The 19,056-nt window shown below is 42.7% G+C and overlaps 1 protein-coding gene across 11 annotated transcripts in view; it reads right to left on the reverse strand.

Moving 5' to 3' along the window:
- CALD1 (caldesmon 1) overlaps positions 1-19,056 on the reverse strand; it is a 311,531-nt gene that overhangs the window by 195,280 nt on the left and 97,195 nt on the right. For 6 of the 11 annotated variants that reach the window (XM_068191946.1, XM_068191949.1, XM_068191945.1 and 3 more), the window contains 3 exons: positions 7,170-7,316; positions 5,228-6,176; positions 4,499-4,573 (listed from right to left, as the gene is read on the reverse strand). In XM_068191946.1, the coding sequence (XP_068048047.1) occupies positions 4,499-4,573; positions 5,228-6,176; positions 7,170-7,316 (1,171 nt within the window). The remainder of the gene's footprint in view (positions 1-4,498; positions 4,574-5,227; positions 6,177-7,169; positions 7,317-19,056) is intronic. The other 5 variants (XM_068191956.1, XM_068191955.1, XM_068191953.1 and 2 more) reach the window with 4 other exon arrangements.

Consider the following 19,056-nt stretch of genomic DNA (forward strand, 5'->3'; position numbering starts at 1 on the left):
ACAGAACAAAACACAAGACAAACAAAAAAAAAGGTCAGAATGAGGCATTCTAAATAACAGCTGAGAAACACAAATTTCTTGGTAAGATTGGGAACTGTCTTCAATCTGTTTATGTCCTGTAGGGCAGAAGTGGTCTGCAAAGCTCTTAACCGTGATCAGCTGTCACTTTGCTGTCTTGACCTGAATTCCAGGTCAAAGCATCTTGAAAATAATATTATCAGTCTTCTGTGAAAGCTGGCTGTGGTCATGGGACTATGCCACCACACTGCTTTGCTCTGCAACTGCAGCCCCAGCTCTTCCTCCCATTGCAGGATCATTCTTGCTTCTTAAGATTGTGGGTTGCAAACTCTCTGCGACTTGCCAACACATTTTTGGTACTAGGTTTAGGGCATTGGTGCAATAAAAATAACACATAACCTCCAACAAATGTCAAGCTTGTTTGACAAAGCTTATGTTCTTTTCAGTGTCACAGCAGAGGGATACTTCATTATTGCAAGAATAATGGCCAAAACACAAAATCATCTTGATATCAGAGCAAAACTTACTCTGACACAAAGTACAGTCCTGGTCATGGGTAGCATTATCAGACATGAATATTTAAACCTGTGAAGCAGGAAATGCTCTGGAAAACACGAGTAAAAACTCCCTTTATCCTTAAAAAGTTATGTCTTATGATTCTTGATAGTAATCAAGAATATTTTGTGCATAAATTTCATTCTCCAGTACTTCTTCAGAGTTATGAGCTTGAAGTATTTATCAATACCACAGATGGCCTGACCCCAGCATGCTGAGTCATGGCTAGATGCTGGTAAAAGGAGAAAGTGAACTGATTTAAGTTATGCATCCTCAGGTAGAAATATTCTCTGTTAGTTAAGACTTCCAGCCAAAACAAACTTTCAACAGCAGCAGATGAAACATTTACTTCCAAAGTATTTATTTGCTTTCCCCAGCTCTATGCTGAAGGAAAGTTCTAGCTGGCAAGCAAGAAATACCTTCCATGTAGAATTCACATGGAGACCTTTAGAAAAGAAATACTTTGGAAGCCTGCTGTAATCCTGTTTGCTAACTAGAAAGATAACTTCTCTAACTCTCCTGTCTGCAACACAGCTGCTCTTAAAGGTGTCTTAAGATGTACCTTGAAATGAAAAACAAGTATACAGCTTCACACCCCTCATCAAAAGAAATTTCTGTTCTTCCTCATCAAAGAGGAAGAACATCCATCCATCTCAGCTCCTGAAGAAGCAAAATCTTTACCTACAAAGGATGAGTTCAGAGCCTTCAAAGCCAAGATCCTCCTAAGGCACTGAATTAGGCTGGTGCAGGGTGAAGCCCCAGAGTCTGAGCCTGACTTCCTGAGGCCAGTTTGCTGCTCAGAGAAGCTGATGCAATGGGTGCCACCATGGCGGCACACGTTATAAGTGAGCACAGGATGGTTAAACCACTTCAGCAAATTTCCTACCGGTGGGGGATGTTGGGCACAACCAACAGAGGCATTAGGTCTGCTCTGAGAGCAGGCAGCAGAGGTGCAGATTTTCCCACCCTCTCCTGCCAACAAGGCCTGGCAGCAGCTCCCTGAGGGACAAGAGGGGAGTTCAGCTTCCTTGGCCGTGCATTCTTTGGCCATGATGCTGCAACTGCTGCGAGCGAGGGCCTCAAGGAATGGTCCTGCTGCTTTCTAGGAGCTGGGCTGAGACAAGCAGGGCTATTCATTTATCCTGCTGAATGCCATCAGACAGCATCATCTTCTGGGCGTTCCCAAATCAGGGTGAGCTGGTGATCATGTTCACAGCAGCAATCTCTGCTGCCTGTGAGCAAACTCCCAACCACTCAGCCCCAGTCAGGGTGATGCTGAAACCAGCTGTGTTGATTGGTTGCAAGATTTCTTGTGCCAGGATGTCTGTCCTGGGATTTTGAGAGCATAAGATTTCCTTTGCTGAGATTTTCATCAAGATCTTCCTAAGTCTTATTTGAAACGCCAACACTTCCAGCTGCCTTATATATTCAGGTCCCCTGGGGAGGGTTGTATCTCTTACATCTTAATTGAAATCGCTGAGAAAACTAATATTAAAACAATATCGTTTAAAAATTAATAGGTTAGGAAATAGAATTTCAGAAGCCAGTAGGATTCATGATAATGTGTCTGCATTTGAGAAAACCATTAACACAGCTTGGCCTCTTCATTCAAAAAGATGGTAAAACAAGATATTACAGAAACATTTTACATCTTTTGGGCTTAAATCCTTCTCCTACTAATTTTAATACCAAAGCAGAGACTGATTAGCAAATAAGCAGAAACCTATCTCGTTCCAAAGGCAAGCAGCAAGATAAGTTCTTTCCCTTGTCTCACTGCTTCCCCTAAATTACAGACTAATTCAGCTTCTGCTGAATTTATAAAGAACTCCACTTGGAGCAGACAGGTGATGTTACCTGAACGGAAATAGCTCACATGTTCTTACATGTGATAAATCACACAAACCTTGATATCAAGCTAGAACATGACCAAAGGCATGGTTAACAAATTCCCAGCTTTATGTATTTATATCTCTTTCCATACTGCTATTATTTGAGAGCTGAGATTTCTGAATCTTGAGTCTGAACACCTTCAGACTGAAGCAAATCAGCTACTGAGGCTGGGGCCCGTCTGGCAGATCTGATTCCTTACTTCGGCTCAGATATTTGGTGAGTTAAAAGCTGTGGGCACCTGGGTCTAGGGCTCCGCTGTAGAGTCAACTGCCATCCCCAAACACCATGAGAAAGGCAACTGCTGCAGCACGTCTAGCCAAACTGGAAGCAGGAAATACCAGGAGTCTCACATCATGAGAAAGCTTGCTCTTATGAACTTCTAAGGTCACTTTTAAGAAGGAAAAACTGTGCAGAAGTTCAGAAAAAGAGAATTTTTTTTCTTGCCTAATTAATCAAAACCTGAACTTTGAGGTCCAAAGCAAAAGCAAAACCTGATTGTGTAGATACACTGTTCCCCCAGGGTCTTGTTCATGGAACACTGGCATCCTCTTAGCTGCATGCACATTCAGAAATACGCCTCACTGAATTTGTATGTCCTGGAAAGGGGTGGGAGGGAGGAGAAGTGGAGATGGGAGCCTGATCTTGCCTGATCATCAATTATTGTTCACAAGTAAAGAAGCAACATCTGAGATTTTCAAGACATTTTGAAGGCTCAGGACTGCACTAGAAGTGGGATTCTATTAAGTTGTCTCGGCTTCAGCATCCAAAGATGGAAACACTAAAATCCCAAGTAACTTTTATAAGTCTTGCCAATTTCCTGAAATAATCTAGCCCAGTGGGTAGGGTTTAAAAGCATGATGAGAGCTCCAGGGAGAGCTGGCCGAGCTCTACATAAGAGCAAGCAGGACAACTGTGTCTCAAGTTCCCACAAATCAAAGTTTGTGGTCAGCTACAGACTCCTCTTTACATTTACTTGCAATATTCAAAGATCGCATGCAAAAGTGAATAGTGGAAACTGGTTCTGCTTCTTAATATAATCCATCCCTTATTTTTTGTGCAGCTATTTCCTCACTGCTCTCCGAGGGTGAGCTAAGCATCTACAAGCACGTTCCAAACTCATCTGCTAAGGACCCTGGCGTGGATCCTCCACAGCTCTCAGTGGTCCCAGTCCACCAGGCAGGCAGCAACCTGTGCTGTGGCTCCCTTTAAGCCACACAGACCTGCCTGAACCCAAATGGGTCCAAACTTCCAACTCTGGCCAACCTCTGAGCAGTGTCCTCTAATCAGAATCAGGGGCTGTTTTGAGAGCTGCTGCATTGAACCAAAACCACTGCACAGCACTGAGCATGGCTCCCTGTGTCCAGCTGCACCCTGAAGAGTAAATGGTCCCCAAATCTGATTTACTTACCATACAGTAAAACACCGTGGCACCAGCTCCTGTGTTTACAGTGGAAATGCAATGCAGTAATTTTGGTGGATTTTCTCTTTAAAACAAAAGAAGAATCTTGGGTATGCACAGTTTACATCACAGGGTGTTGCAGCTTGCAGGGAATTATTAGTTAAGGCAGTCTGCTGGCCAAAGGGCCTACATTATTATTATCATTACAATGATTATTATTAATTATAATCATGATGATGATTATTAGAGTAGGTTTTGTTCATAGGGAAAAAGTTCACAGTAAAGTGAGAGGAAACCAGAGAAGGATGATTAGTTGATACTGTCCTGAAAAATTCATCCCTAGAGGGAAAACCATACTTGTGTTGTTGACTGAACTGAGTTTCCTGAAATATTTGTTTTAAGACAAACAGGAATTGGTCCTAAAGCCCCAAAAGAACAAACTACTTAAGAATTTACTTAATTTTGAGCACTTAAGGAGCTTCATGCCTATTTATTTCAGCAGGATTACCCATGTTCTTGAAGTGGAGCACAAGCTTAAGTACTTTGCTGAAGAAGCAACATTCACTTATAGGTGCCTTATTTGTTTTCATATCTCAAGTTTCCCTATCACATCTAAATCAGTGGTTTATGAGTTACCTGATCTTTTATGGAGGTAGCTTGGAGCTTCTCTTCTGGCAGCTTTTCCTTTTTAACTTCCACTTTTTCTTCCTCCTTTGTTTTTGGGTTTTCAATAATTTATTTATTTTTTAAGACAAAAGCAGCGCACCTGTTTGCATTTTTGTTTCTCCACGCTGTGTTCACGTACCAATCCAGTGTGCAGCCACAGCTCCATCATGTGCTGCTGTGCCCACACCCCTGAGTGCTGCAATGCACCCTCCACCCTCTCCAAATCCTCCCATTGCCCCCACCTGGGCCTTTCTCCCTGGCGTGGCATCATGCTCACGTGTCCCAGTACAGAGCCCTTTCTTGTGATTGCATGTGGCACACAGCATTCCTCACACACTCTAACAGGTGCTCATAATATTTTCTGCCAAGATGTGTCTGCCTTCACCTCATGTGTTACTGCATCAGGCCAGTTTTTATAGCAGCTGAGGGAAAAAAAGGCAGCAAAAGCACACGCAGAGGTCGGAACATGCAAGGTTTTCTTTGAACAATGGAGTGAGGTCAGGCCTGTTGTGCACTCAATTATTGGTAAGCAGGAGGGGATTTATTTTTAAAAACAGAGAGCAACAGCACAAGTGTTAGTAACTTCAGTACAGGACTAGATCTGTGAGGAAATTCCAATTCAATCTTTTCTTGCATTTTTTGCATTACATTTCACACAAACCACAGGTGTCTTATTTTGGTGCAAAATGTTTACTGTACCTGTTTTTTTAAGACAGCTGCTTGAGGTTTTTCATCTTCTACTTTCTTCTCTTTTACCTGTTTATCTTCTATTTTCTGTTCTTCCACCTTTTGTTTTTCCTTTAATTTCTCTGCTTCTAGTTTAGCCTTTTCCTCAGCTGCCCTCTTTTCCTCTTCTGCCTTTGCCCTCTCCTCAGCTGCCCTCTTTTCCTCCTCTGCTTTCTGTTTTTCCTCAGCTGCCCTCCTCTCTTCTTCTGCTTTAGCCCTCTCTCTTTCCTCAGCTGCCCTCTTCTCCTCTTCTGCTTTAGCCCTCTCCTCAGCTGCCCTCTTTTCCTCCTCTGCTTTCTGTTTTTCCTCAGCTGCCCTCTTTTCTTCCTCTGCTTTTAACCTCTCCCTTTCTTCTGCTTCCTTCCTTTCTTCCTCAGCCTTTTCCTCATCCCTAAGCTTATCTTTATCTACAGCATCAGTTGCATTTTGTGTCCCTTCTGGCACAGCATTTGTATCATTCTCCGCTTTGTGTTCCTCTGCATTTACAGTTACTGCCTCTTCTTTATCAGTGGATTTTTCTGCTGCCACATCTACCTGATTTTCCTCTATGGGGATCTCCTTCGGTTTCTCCTCCTGTACCTCCTCCTTGTCTTTTTCTTCTTTTTTTCCCTCCTCTTCCCCATCTTGCCTCCAGTTGTTCCTTTGGTACGATTTGGTAACTGTTTCTGTCTCCTCAATCTCATAGCGTCCCCGGCGTGTTTCAGCCTTTTCCTCTTTCCCCGTGGTCTCGTTTTCTTCCACGTTGTTTACTTCTCTCCTGCTGGGCACCGACAAGCTCCCATCTGTGATCGTGGGGTCAAATTCCTTTTGACGTTCCAGGGCTTCCTGCAGACGTTTCTGGCGTCTCTCCTCCCGCCTTGCCAGCCTCTCCAACAATGCAGCTTCATCATCTGTGGAGCGCTTGCTTTCCTCTCCTGCCACACTGTGTAAAAGGGACAGGTTTGCATGTAAAAAAAAAAAAAAAAACCAAAAAAATTCCTTCTAACAACCTATGCACTTCACTCTTTCTAGGAAAAAGGCTTGCTGTATCATCATTACACAGCTGGAAAACACAACAGGTTACACACCTCAAAATTTAGCTGCTGTTTTGCTATCTATATCCATTCTCCTTGCCTTAAATAAATTGCTTCTTGTGCTCGGTATCTATTAGCACTTGCCATCACAATTTTGGATTTTTCTATCAATTGTGTTATGGCCACTGGAAATCTGGGTAGAGTATTTATGACTATGTGAAACTAAACAAGTGATGGACGGACAGGAAGGCCAGCTCTGGACAGACAGGGAGGCCACTCAGCTTTGTAACAAGTGGGTGGTGATAGGAGTGATATGGTGTAATGGTTTAGGGGCCACAGGGGCTCTGCTGGGTTGATGGTTGGACTTGATGGTCTTAAAGGTCTCTTCCAACTATGATGATTCTATGATTTCAAGCGTCACCTCCTTGCATAAACTTTTCTCCTCTTTATACCTGTCTGACATTCACAATGCCAGCTGAGTGCTGTGCTCTAGAGCTCACACCCAGCACCTTGTAGGTGTGTTGCAGCCACAGCTTGAAGACTGGGTGCCACCCAGTGCTTTGGCCCCATGGTGCCATGACCCCTGTGAGCAGAACAAGAGATGTGGTGTTTTGTGAGGCCAGATGCACCCATGCTTGGGAGAATCTGGGAGCCTCCATGAGCCCCAGCTGAATTACCACACAGACAGCCCTGAGGACACCTGGATATGTGCCATGAGCCAGAGGTATGATGCTCCCACCCTACGATGTAGACGCAGCCAGGCTGATCCTCAGAGTGTGAGGTCCTTCTCCAGTTTAACAATGGCCAAACCCAGTACTTCAAATTCAAGCACCAAAGCAAAGCTCTCCCAGACACTACTCTGAACAAAACTACCTTGTCAGTAAACAGCATCAGACATTTACCTGTTCTGGGCATTAACCTCGGATTTCTCTGATACTTCTCCTGAGAGATCGCCTTCCTCCTTTTGCCGCAGCCTCTCCTGCCGAGCCCGCCGGCGCCGTTCCCTGGCGGCTTCTTCGTCATCGTCGTCGTTCCTCTGGTAGGACAGCCTGAAACAGGGAGAGGGAAACATTGGTGCTATGGCAAATTGGACACTGAAAAAATCACAAAAAGCAGTTTTCCAGAGCACAGTAAGCATGGCTACAGCGGCTGCTCCATGTGCTGTTGTGAAAATATTCTGTGAAATTGAGACGCATCATTTCAAACCCTGGTTTTCTTTTGTTTCTCAGAAGTGATCTTGAGAAAATAGTCCCTGTGAAGGCAGCAGCCACACCACACTGTCAGCTGGCTCCAAGAAAACACCAAATCCATAAATGCCCAGCTCTGTAGCTGAGCAAACATCCTCCTGGCCTGCACCATGATCCTGTTGGAGCACTCACAGCAGCATTTGAGCAGACTGCTGCTCAGGCCCACGCAACTGAAATTGGACTCAGCAAAGCAGCTTTTCATTAGTCTCCTCTAAATATCACACGCTGAAAATGGTGACATAGTCTACATTTTAAAGACTAGAAAGCAGGGAGACACAAGTATGACAACAGCTCTCAGTGGTCGGCTCTGAATGCCAAACATCTGACACCCACAAAATTTTTGTGAGCCCGGAGCCCTGCCAGGCCAAATCACACAAGATCTCTGCTGTGATGAAAGCCTACAGCTGAGAACCCATTGTATTCATCTGCCCCAACAGATGATTACATTTAGTTTCATCCTGCTTGAAAAGGAAAGCAAGACCTTAAAATCCTAATAATCCCGTGTTCCATTCAAATCTTTGCTGAGGTTATTGCTGTGTGAGATAAAGGGAGAGGCCTGCATTCCTCTTATCTTTTTGAGCAGGGAAAGTGAATTAGGAAGCTAGAATGTGCCAGACCCAGTCAGGACATTCATTCACATTGCTTCTGGCACTGGTCTGACACATCATGGTTAAGAAGTCTCCCTTCTTTACATAATCACACATTTAAGTTAGCAGCGCAGCCATGAACATAGGGGAAAAAAAAAAAAAACAACAGAGTTCTTCACTGTCTAAAACCAAGTTCAGATAATGTTTGTATTGCAAATACTTAAACATTAAAAGCAACAAAACCATTCTGGTTTAGCCATCAATCAGACTCTTTGGGGCCAAACCTCTCCCATCATCATGTTCTGATACTACTTTTCTCCTTTGCTGAAAGAAGGGTGAAAGTACAGGTTCAGCAGGGATTCAGTTACCCCAATTTTCCCTTAAGAATTTAAAGTGTAAAACATGGCTGAGCTACTTGCCAGACCTAGAACAGCAATTTCATCCTCAGTGCACCAAAGATTTTAATTTGCTACTTTCATGCTCTGCTTTAAGAGCTTTTTCTTTATAGAAACAATTCTTCTCTAAGAGAGTGCAAACCATGAGCAACATGGCCATGAGGGATCACAGCAGGGGATGAGGAAGAAAGGAAGGAGCTGAATTAAAAGCACTGAAGTGTGATGCAGGGAAGGTAAGGAAAAACACTTCCTGCTATTTGTAAGCAACTTCAAGGGGTATCAATATTTCATTTAGGTCTAGAAAATAATGGATATGAATACAATAATAAATAAATAGGGTCTTTAATTTCCACAAGAAAGTGACTCTGGAATAAAACTGCATCAGCAAACTGACCACAAACACCCCCCCTCATTAGTAAGATGTTGGCTGCAAGAAGTCTATGACCTTTTCAACTCTGAAGTCCAGTTGTAAGAGCACAGGAGAAGACACGCTGCTCCTAGCCTGTGGCAGCTGGACAATGGCCACAACTGAGTCAATACCCAGTGTCTACAGCTCAGGATTTCTCTTTGCAGTGAGACCACACAAAGATTAAGTTTATTCCACTCTCTGTACCCACACAGAGCACCCCTACACAGCAAGGAGAACAACTGCTTTTAAAAGCCTCCATAAAATGCTTTTATAAAATCATCATTTGCTCAGCAAACTAAAAAAAGGAAATAAAAAGAATACCCTAAGCAAAACTTCTCACAAAACCTTATCCATTAAACAGATATGTACTTCCTGTCCTTGGACACTTATCACATAGATCATCTGTTAAGAAAGCTGAAAATGTCTCTTAATATGATTCTAAACACATCCATTGCCTTACTACATATCACAGCAGTTTCCTACAGTGAGCAAGTACACCAGGGACTTCCATGAGAATCACCTTAAATATTCATTTCTGTTCACCAGCAATCAAGCAATCTGCCCAGAAATCAGGAAAACAGTCATAAGGAACAACCAGTTGCAGGTTTTTTAAGAGATGCGTTTCTTGTTTTCCTTACAATTGTGTTAACACTGCTTTCAGTGTAAGGGGTGACCCTCATTCTCCCACTGATACAGATCTCTGTAGCAACCCATCATGAGCAAAATCAATCTGGGAGCTCTTCAGAGCTTCTCTCCCAATTGCCTGCATCTTTTGACATTCTTCAGACTAAGAGTAAAAAAATAATAAAAAGTATGTCTCCAAGATTTCAACTCTGTTTATCAGACAGATGGAAAACTGATGCTGCATGTTGGGCTGGGTTGTTCCTCCACCCTTGGAGAGCAGCCTTGCTGCCCAGCACACACCCAGCAACTAAATTAAACTGAACTTGTATCCATTTGCCACCTTCCACATGGCTTTGCAGGCAAGCGTCTCTCCACAATCAGCTGTCCCAGCTGTCTCAGCAATGAGACCACAACACAGCATGATCCCCAAGAGGTATGCCAAGCCAGCCCATAGCACTCTCTTGTGGAATATTCAGATCACAGAATATTCTGAGCTGGAAGGGACCCACAAGGATCATCAAGTGCAACTCTCAAGGGCTGAAATTCCAGACCTGAAGATCTCAACAGCAAATCTCATTAGTATCTAAGTCTAAAAATGTTGCCCTCAGATTGAACAGGGTGGGGGGACTTTGAGTGAAAAATAAATCTGCTGGATTGGGAATACAGGAGATGTGGCCATCTGCTTCAGACCTTTTTCAGAGAATTACAGCACTCTGTATTTTACACAAAACACTGAATTTATGTAAAGTTATAACCCAGCAAGAAACTTGTAATAGCTGTGATGATCATGGTGCTGAAACCATTTCATACAAGCCAGATTTAACTGGTTTCCACTTGAAACCTCAAATCAGCCCAAGCATTATCTAAGGCACTTTGGGTTTGGAGTTCCTTGCCCAGTACTAGTACATTATTATTATTGTCTGAATTATGGCAGCACTGAAATTGCTTGATCCAGCTCACAGGCTTGCTACAGTAGGCAATTTATGAAGATAGGGCAAAAATCTGGTCCCCATTCTAAAGAGTGTGTATTCTGATTAAAGAGAAACCTTATAATTTGTAGCACAATCTGCCCTCAGTGAGTCATAAATAAACCTGATGAATCTAAATCCTTTTTTCATTTTTCACAGGAGTAGGAAAAAACCTGCCTAATTTGAGCTGGATCCCACTACTCCGTTCTAGAGGAGGCAGGGAGAAAGAACTGCTGTGGATCTGAACTCGGACTCCATTTCCAGAGTCAGAAATACATGAAAAAATTCCAAACAGAACAAAAGCCTTTAAGATTTTTAAGCAGGCAGCTCATATCTGCCTCTTCTTTCCTCCATGGTTCACTCCAATGTTAGTCTGGTTTTTCTGCCTGCAGAAACACCTTGCATTCTTAGCGGTGCCCTCACAACATGGACTCAATTAGGCACAATTGCACCTATTCAGCCAGCTCTTTCCCACACTGCTTTGTTATCCTGAAGCTTTTACATGTATTACAGATTGGCTTTGCCTGTGGTCCACCCCAAGAAATGAGATCATCCATCCTGTACCAAACTGCTGCACCTCCAAATTGCAACCTAACCTACTTCTAAGACCTCTGCCCTTTGTTACGTAAAACCACAGCAGCTGAAGTGATAGCTGCTGATTTGTGTCTCCAAATTTATGTCAGATGGAGGATGCCAGTAAAATGTCCTCAATGACAGATTTCACTGCCAGACTCAGCCTATAAAAGTTGAATTTGTTGGCCTTCTGTGCTCTTAGAAAGTCCTTCTATTTACCCAGGCTTTTCCTGAAAGGATGGGTGGGGTGAGGATGGACTTTGTTCAAATACCCACTGGGGAGTGCTCTTTGTGTCACTGTTGATATTCAGTCCCATTTTATTTACGATTACATATGTTTTCAATCTTTTTATCGTTTGCCTAATTTGTGTTATGATAGGCACACTTCAAAACCTGAATATAAACAACTGATCAATCTTCACCTCAAAAGAAAAACCCCATAACAAGGGCACATGCTTCCACAGAGCTGTGCCTCTCTCTTTCAAGCTTTGCGTGTCAATCTCAGCTGCATTTCATTCAAGTCATATCTAAAAATGTGCTAAATGGTGGGGGGCAGTTGTGGGGAAAACTGTTTTTTCTAATCATTCCTCCATCATTCAGTGAGAGCTGCCAGAGTTCTGCTCAGACCTGCTCAAGAAGATTCATTTTTATGAGGGAAGGAGCAGAATTTCAGTCCAGAATGTTCATGCTTCAAAAAGATGTACTGAGTGAAAACAGGGGATTATGGTGGAGACATGCAGACATGCCACCACAGTTCTCAGCCCAATGTTGTGCATGAATGCTGCTATTAACACCCATATTTTTCACATATTTCTCAATTTGACATGCACCATTTTTTTTTCCACATTGAATGTAGGAGAGACAAGTGGATAAAATTAACCAATGGCTGAAAATGAAACCCAGACAAATTAAAACTGGAAATTAAGCACATGTTTTGAACAGTGAGGATAATTACACACACAAGAAATGATGGAACATCTATCTCTTGAATATCTGCATTAAGATGAATGCCTTTTTGGAAGTTATACTACAAAATAATACTGATTTTTGGGTTCATTGTAGATAGCTTGGTGAAATTCCACTAACACTTATGTATAGGAAGTTAGACTAGATTATATGGTGGCACCTGCTGGACTTAAACATTACAGCCTTCCATTTACAAACAGTACATGTTTCTCCTTTTGCCCACAGTTCATCTCTGTCTCACAAATACTTTTACTCTGTTTATCCCACCATTCTCCACAGGTACACAGCCTGCACTTCTGAGCAGGCAAATTACCCAGATATGCACACAGTTCTCGGGCCAAAGCAGAGACTGATGCACCTTTCAGTGTATTATGTTCTCATTCACTTCATTTTCATACTGTGTTTCTAACACACTTTCTTCTTTTTCATAGCTCCAAAGACTTCAAGTATTATTTTTTTTTCTGACCACTTATCAAATACATTTTCAGAAGAACATATTTTTGTCAGACTTGGCATCTTTCATTTTCTACCAAACCTTTAGAAACATTTCTTCTACCTTAAACCTTGATCTAAAATACCTAAAATGACCATTTTAGCAACAATTTTTTGTTTCAGCTGAGTAAAACCTTTAGATTATTTACTTTGGTTAAGGACTTGGCTGGGAGATTGTTATTTTGTGTACATAACAAAACAGTTAAGCATGGGAAAGAAAAGGCATTCTAAGAGGTTCAGTTTGTGACTCTTCTTCTTTGTTTCTTTTTTTGATGTTTTTGACATTAAGATTTTTTAACAGGTAAGGGAAGAGTAGGAGCATTCATCCCTCTAACAGTGTGATTCTGAAATCTAAGGTGCAAGCCATCCACATTGAAGAATGAAGGATAAAAAGTGATATGCATGGTAGAAACCACGAGAAAAAGGACTCCATAGTGACAACAAAAATCCTTGGTGACTACCAAGTGATTAATGTCAAACCCATCTAGAGATTTGATTTCTTTGCTGCGGATGACACTGAAGCCTCTAGGAAAGATCCCGCCTTCCCAAATTACCGTTTTCTGTTGAAAATGTAAATTTCAGTTCTTTAGATGTCCAAGTTTTCCAATGCCATGTCTCTCTTCTTTTTTCCTGCTCATAACAGCACAGTTCCTTTGATTTTAGATTCAAGCCCTAAACATGGGCCTCGCAGTTGGATCCATCTGGACCATCACAGCATTGCTCTGCACAAAGGCAGAATGACTCATGCACGCGCCTATTTTTCTTTTTCCCCCCCCCCCCCCCCTTTCCTCATGGCTTAAAACTGATGATCTGTTTCATAATATGAAATGCAAGCAGATTCTGCAACCACAGCCACATAGCTCTGGTAAATTGACTCTGAGCACCTCAGCATAAATCCAGCACAGGGCTGCAAACATGAAGGGTAAAACCCTTCCGCTACCGAAACAATGTCAAATGTGCCTCCAACGTATATTGTATTTAGATAAAAGTGCTTGCTGGAAATGTACCAGGGGGAAGCACATAGTTCTCTCAATATGTGAAGCCTAATGCTCTACAGTTTTACTGCATAACAACAGACATGGCATTGACCTGCCAGTGAGTAGAGCAGCATATCGAATCTGGTCTAATTTAGAAGTTTCACATGGAAAAAAAAAAAAAAAAAAGAAAACAGGGAAAAAAAAAAAAAAGAAAGCATAAAACAATAATTGGCCAAGTACCTTCTACCGGATAATTTTTTACTGTTTTCCTTGAAGCTTGGTGGAGTTCACCCAGATCTCTGTTTCCCTGGCAGTTGGCAAACATGCAAAAAATTGTACAAAACAAGCTTGCTTTTCCAAACGTGAAAAAGTGGGAGCAAAACCCAATCAGTGTGCATACCACTGTGGTTAATGTGGTATTTGTTGACTCTGGAGCAAATTGCTTGCTGCCACCACCTCCAGCTTCCAGTGCTTTATTGCATATAAAATCCAAAATAATTTATGCCACAGCCTTACCCAGTAAGTTATATTTCAGGCATATGACTTGAGAACAATGGGCATCTTGCCTAGCTGAGGCATAAGTCAGGCTTTACAGGATTTGCCCTAGAATGCACAATCCACAATTTCTACAAAGACAAATAAGAAGTTTTCTTTCTTGTGGTTTTGGGCTGCTATATTTAATATGGCTTTCAAGGCAATTTTATATGTCAAATTGCTAGCTTACTGATTGCATCCAAAATCAAGATCTAACTCAATGTGCAGTTTAGCCCAGTAGCTGCAGCAGGCAATATTTTTTGAAAAAAATGTAGTTTCAACTTAAAAATGTATATATATATTTCCGGTGTTTTTTTATTTCAAGTCTGCATCCTTAGAAATTAGCAAACAAGAACAAATTGATGATTTCAGGAAAGCAGAAACTGAATTACAATAAATCATGTATGTATTCCTGACCTGGAAACCCAGCCTTCAATTTCATCTGCTTATCTACTTTCACCCTGGTTACCAGCTTTGAAGGCTTCTTTAATGCAGCACTCTAGGAAATAGAGAGCCTCTTAACAAACCAACGCTTCCACCTCATTTCCTCCACAAAGATTAATAGGATTGCTGCATTTTAAGAGTGCTGTGTTTTAAAAGGAAATGCAGGACCATGAGGATAAGGTCTCATACACACAAAGCTTCTTTAATTTCAACCTGCTCTTGCTTCACTGAGTATCATGTAAGGACTAAGACTAACGAAGTTAACTCAGAGAATCACTTATTTGAGGAATGAAACATTCATATTCACACCAATCTCAGTCACACACCCTAATCCTCCACCACCATGCCCAATCTACTCACAATCAACTTGCAGCATCTATTTATTCACCATCCACCCTGACAAAACAAGAAATTTGTGAAACTGGAGATGGAACAAGGCTTTGGTTTTCAAAGATGACAAATTTCTGAGCAGAATTGCCTTTTGCACTCCTGCAGTTTCTTCTCTTTGCAGGCTATAATGAAGAACCATGAGCCAGGACTCTACAGCAGGCGAGTGCTGAAAGGAAGAAAATTCCCAGCATCCCATGGATTGATATCAAGGACAACACCCACCAACAGTGCTGGAGCCACCCTGAAAGGAGTTTTTTCATCTATCACTGAAATGCTGCCATGCCTGGGGTGGGTCAGACTGTAGGCCTTCGATGGCTTCATATCCAAACCAGCGGCCTCTGAGTTAGGACTGATCCTGAAATTCATTCTGGATTTGGGACAGAGATACTAAGTGTGGCAGGGAGGAGGAATGTGGAAGCAGGAACAGCAGGCTAGGTCTGTAGCACAGGAACAAGAGATCTCCCTGGACTGTGGCCAGGGAGAGAGGAGACAGACCGCAGCAAATGGATCAGGAGCCTCCATCCTTGCCGTGGGGGGTGGAGGAACGTTGATAGAGAAATACTGGGAGAACGGGGAAAAGGGAAATAGGTCCTTCCAGGAACAGCAAGGACAGTGAAAGCAGCAGGACTGTCACCAACATCCAGCCAGCTCCAGAGGGCTGTCCAGAGCCTGGAAAACCAAACCCTCCATGACTGGCGGAAGGGAAACTGCAACACAGCAGGTTGTGACTACCCAGACTACACATCACTCAATAACCTCAGCCTAGACTGAAGTGTTCTGTGGTCTGAAACACCCACAAACAGCCAGAACCCAGCATTTTTGTGCCTTGCTCCACTGAAGGTACGGGTGTTAGCATTAGTCTGGTCTCTGTGAAGCATCAAAACTGCTCTGTCTTTCCCAGGGGAGCAGAGATGGTAATGAAATGACTATTGCTCAGAGCCAGGAGGAGGAGGAGGTCTGCTGCAGCTTTCAGAAATACAGCAAACACTGTGCTGACCGGCAGAGTACAAGGCATGTATTTGCACACAGGGAGACTGGAAAAATAATGTTACCAGATAATTATTCGGATAATAATAGAATAATCTTTTTTTATCCACTCTTCCCAGCACAAAATATGCACTAGGAGGACATAGCCTTAACACAGCACAGCAGACTATTGAGACAAATGCCACAAACAGGATAGCAGATGAAATGCAAGACCAGAACACGCACCGAAACAGAGCAGACTGCGAACCCTTATGCTAACTGAAATAAACCACTTGAGGGGAAATATGGCATTACAAATACATCCAGTGTTACAACATGTGGTGAATGGAAAAAAAAATTGATGAAAATCAGACGTCTCAACATTTTCTGGTCCTGATTCCCCACGCCCACAACTCAGGGATGCTGTGCAGGTGTGGGTCTTGTTTCAAGGGAAATTCATGGCTGTTTGCTTTTTAGGCAAGCATCTCTCTCTTTCTGAGGTGTTTCAGAAGCCTACTGTCAACGGCCAAGGTGATTAGGAGACGCTTTCGGTGAGACAGCAGAGGAATGATTAGTGCAGATCCCGTCATTTGCTAACAGGATTAGGGGCAGATACATTCCATGCAGTCCTATGAAAGCTAATCCTGGTGTGTCTTTCACCCTCATGAAAGGTAAAGAACCCTTCCATAAAACAGGTCTGTACAGATCTGCAGGGTCACGTACAGCACTTTGAGCAGCTCAGTAATGTTACAACAATTTGCAGACATCGTATAACAGCACTGTGCAAATTAAACAGCTGGAAGTTTGAAATGTAGCCATTGTAACTACACCCACATAAACACAATAAAATATCCTGGCTTTATCCTTTCAATTAGTTTTCCCTTAGATGTGCTTGTTCTTCTCATATTGCTTTACTGTAATCCTTATTCCAGAGAAGTTACTCGTAAGAAATTACCAAACTCAGTATTGGAGATACTGTCTGGAAAGCTGACTGAGCTTATGAGAGCTGATTAATCACCCTGCAAATACAAATCTAAAAGCCACTGTTCTTTAAAAGGGGTGGGGGCGGGGAGGGGGACAACCCTTTTCACAGAACTCTAGCATCCAACAAAAACCTCTTCCATTTCAAAGACTCTCTAACAGAGTATCCACAATTTATAAGCTGTTCACAGAAGTATCCAGATAAAAACCAGGAATCACTAGAAAAAAACAATTTGCTTGCCCTAAAAGTGCCCACAGCCTGGAGACTTCCAAAGGGACATAGGCAGCTATAAAGAGGTGCATAACACAGAGAAACTGCCCTGTGGAGATATAGGGACAGGGTGCAATATTCATGTGATTTCAAACCATAGCAGTTATTATGGCACCCTTTTTGTTGTTGCTGCTGATAATTCCAGTTTCATTCTGGAACAGCAGCTCCACTCAGGAAGCCAGTCATTAATAGCTGTTGCAAAATGCTTTGCACAGGTGGGCAACAAGACAGGAAGGACAGCAAAGAGCTCCTGTGATAAGAAAGCAATGCAGTGACTGGAAACAGACTGCAAGGGCGGCCAAAAGAGGATCTGATCCCAAAGGTGAGCGGAGACAAGCCCTGATCCTCACCAGTTTCCATCACCAAGAAGCAAAGCCGTCTAACAGATTCAACTGACATTTTCCCAGAGAGGGTAATCAATAAATTCACCATTAAATGTACACACCCACAGATGTTTAAGCCAAGGCTTCTGGTATAATCCATTAGATTCCAGAAGTGAATGCAGACTGATAGCTATTTTCCTCTTGTTATTATACTAGTTCTTGGCACTTGTCAAATTCTTTCCATCAAAAGATCTTAACATGTTTTACAAATGTTAAGCAATCCTTGCAACCCTTCTGACTTCCGTGTGGTGAGTTCTATGACTATTATAATGCCAGTTTATGGAATGAAAAAACAGATATGTATATAAATGTACTGCTTTTAGTCTAAACAGGGCAGATACGGTCCTCTTTTGGCTGCATTACTTCACATCTGCTCCAAAAACTTGTTGAAGCTACAAGGAGCTCTTCCAGCAGCTTCTAAAGGGAGCTGTAGGTATCTGGACTCCTTCCTCCCAGCCCCATCTCCAATAGCTGCACTGTGCTGACTTCCATTGCTGCTCCTGAAAGCACATGAAAGCCACTGACAGAATTATCCTGAGATGTCTTTTTCTGGCATACTGAACAAAGAGACATGCTCCCCTGAGCTCTCTCTGATCAAGTGATGGCCTGTCTCTCCTCTACAGTTTAAATAAAGCCTTCCGTTGCTAGGTATTTCCAAGTCAATAGTCTACATTTTTTTAAACAGAGGTGTGCCTGCTGGGAAGTAGGAAAGGAAGGGCCAAAAGCAAGTTTAGCCCAGGGTATCTTGTGCCCATATCACTGCAAAAGGACTTTTCACAGGGGTCAGCAGGGCTCAACACTGTCTGGAACATTTTGAAGCACTTGGCTTTGAACTGAGATATACTTAAATGCCTGAAAGTGTGAGAAATGGGGTTCAGGGTCATCACTCTACCACTGGGAAACAAGGAGTTTGCTTGCTGCCACACCCTTCTGCTTCTCAAGCTTCAACAGGTACAGAAAGCTCAGCAGCACTTGGTGAGGTAGGACTCCCAAAAGCTGATGGCGTGAGAAAACCCCAGCTCTACACCAGAGAGGTTTTAGTCCTAGGGAAACTATAGGAAGTCACACGGGAATGCTTCTGTGCACCACAGCTCTTTGTGCTCCCTTGTCGGTCCCACAGCATCGATGGGACTGGCCTGAATGGCAGCCAACCCTCCCAACACCAGCTCTTGCAGGACTTGGTCTTGATTCGAAGTCAAAACTTCTCCCCTCTCACCTGGACTGCAAGATAGAGTGTTTTGGGATGTCATTGAGACTTCTGCAACATTTGCACAGCAGATGGATCCTCGGAAATAACTCCAGAGAACAGACCTTACACTTGATCCAACCACGCACTGTTCATCCAATTATCCTCTTCCCAGCAATCCATTGTAACCATTCACAGACACACACCAAGTCTCTCGCAAGGGAGATGCAATTCCATTTATCCCTTTGTGGAAGTTCTCACTGAATTTAAGTCATGCAGCCTGAAAGGCACTGGGAGGGGCCAAAAACCAAGTACTGGATAGGAAATTTGCATTAATATACCTTTGTAAAATACAACATTTGTAAAGCAAGGATTTGGCAACGTAAAATGACAAAT

This window comes from Anomalospiza imberbis, chromosome 5 (genome assembly GCF_031753505.1).
Source record: "Anomalospiza imberbis isolate Cuckoo-Finch-1a 21T00152 chromosome 5, ASM3175350v1, whole genome shotgun sequence".
NCBI classification, from domain to species: Eukaryota; Metazoa; Chordata; class Aves; order Passeriformes; family Viduidae; genus Anomalospiza; species Anomalospiza imberbis.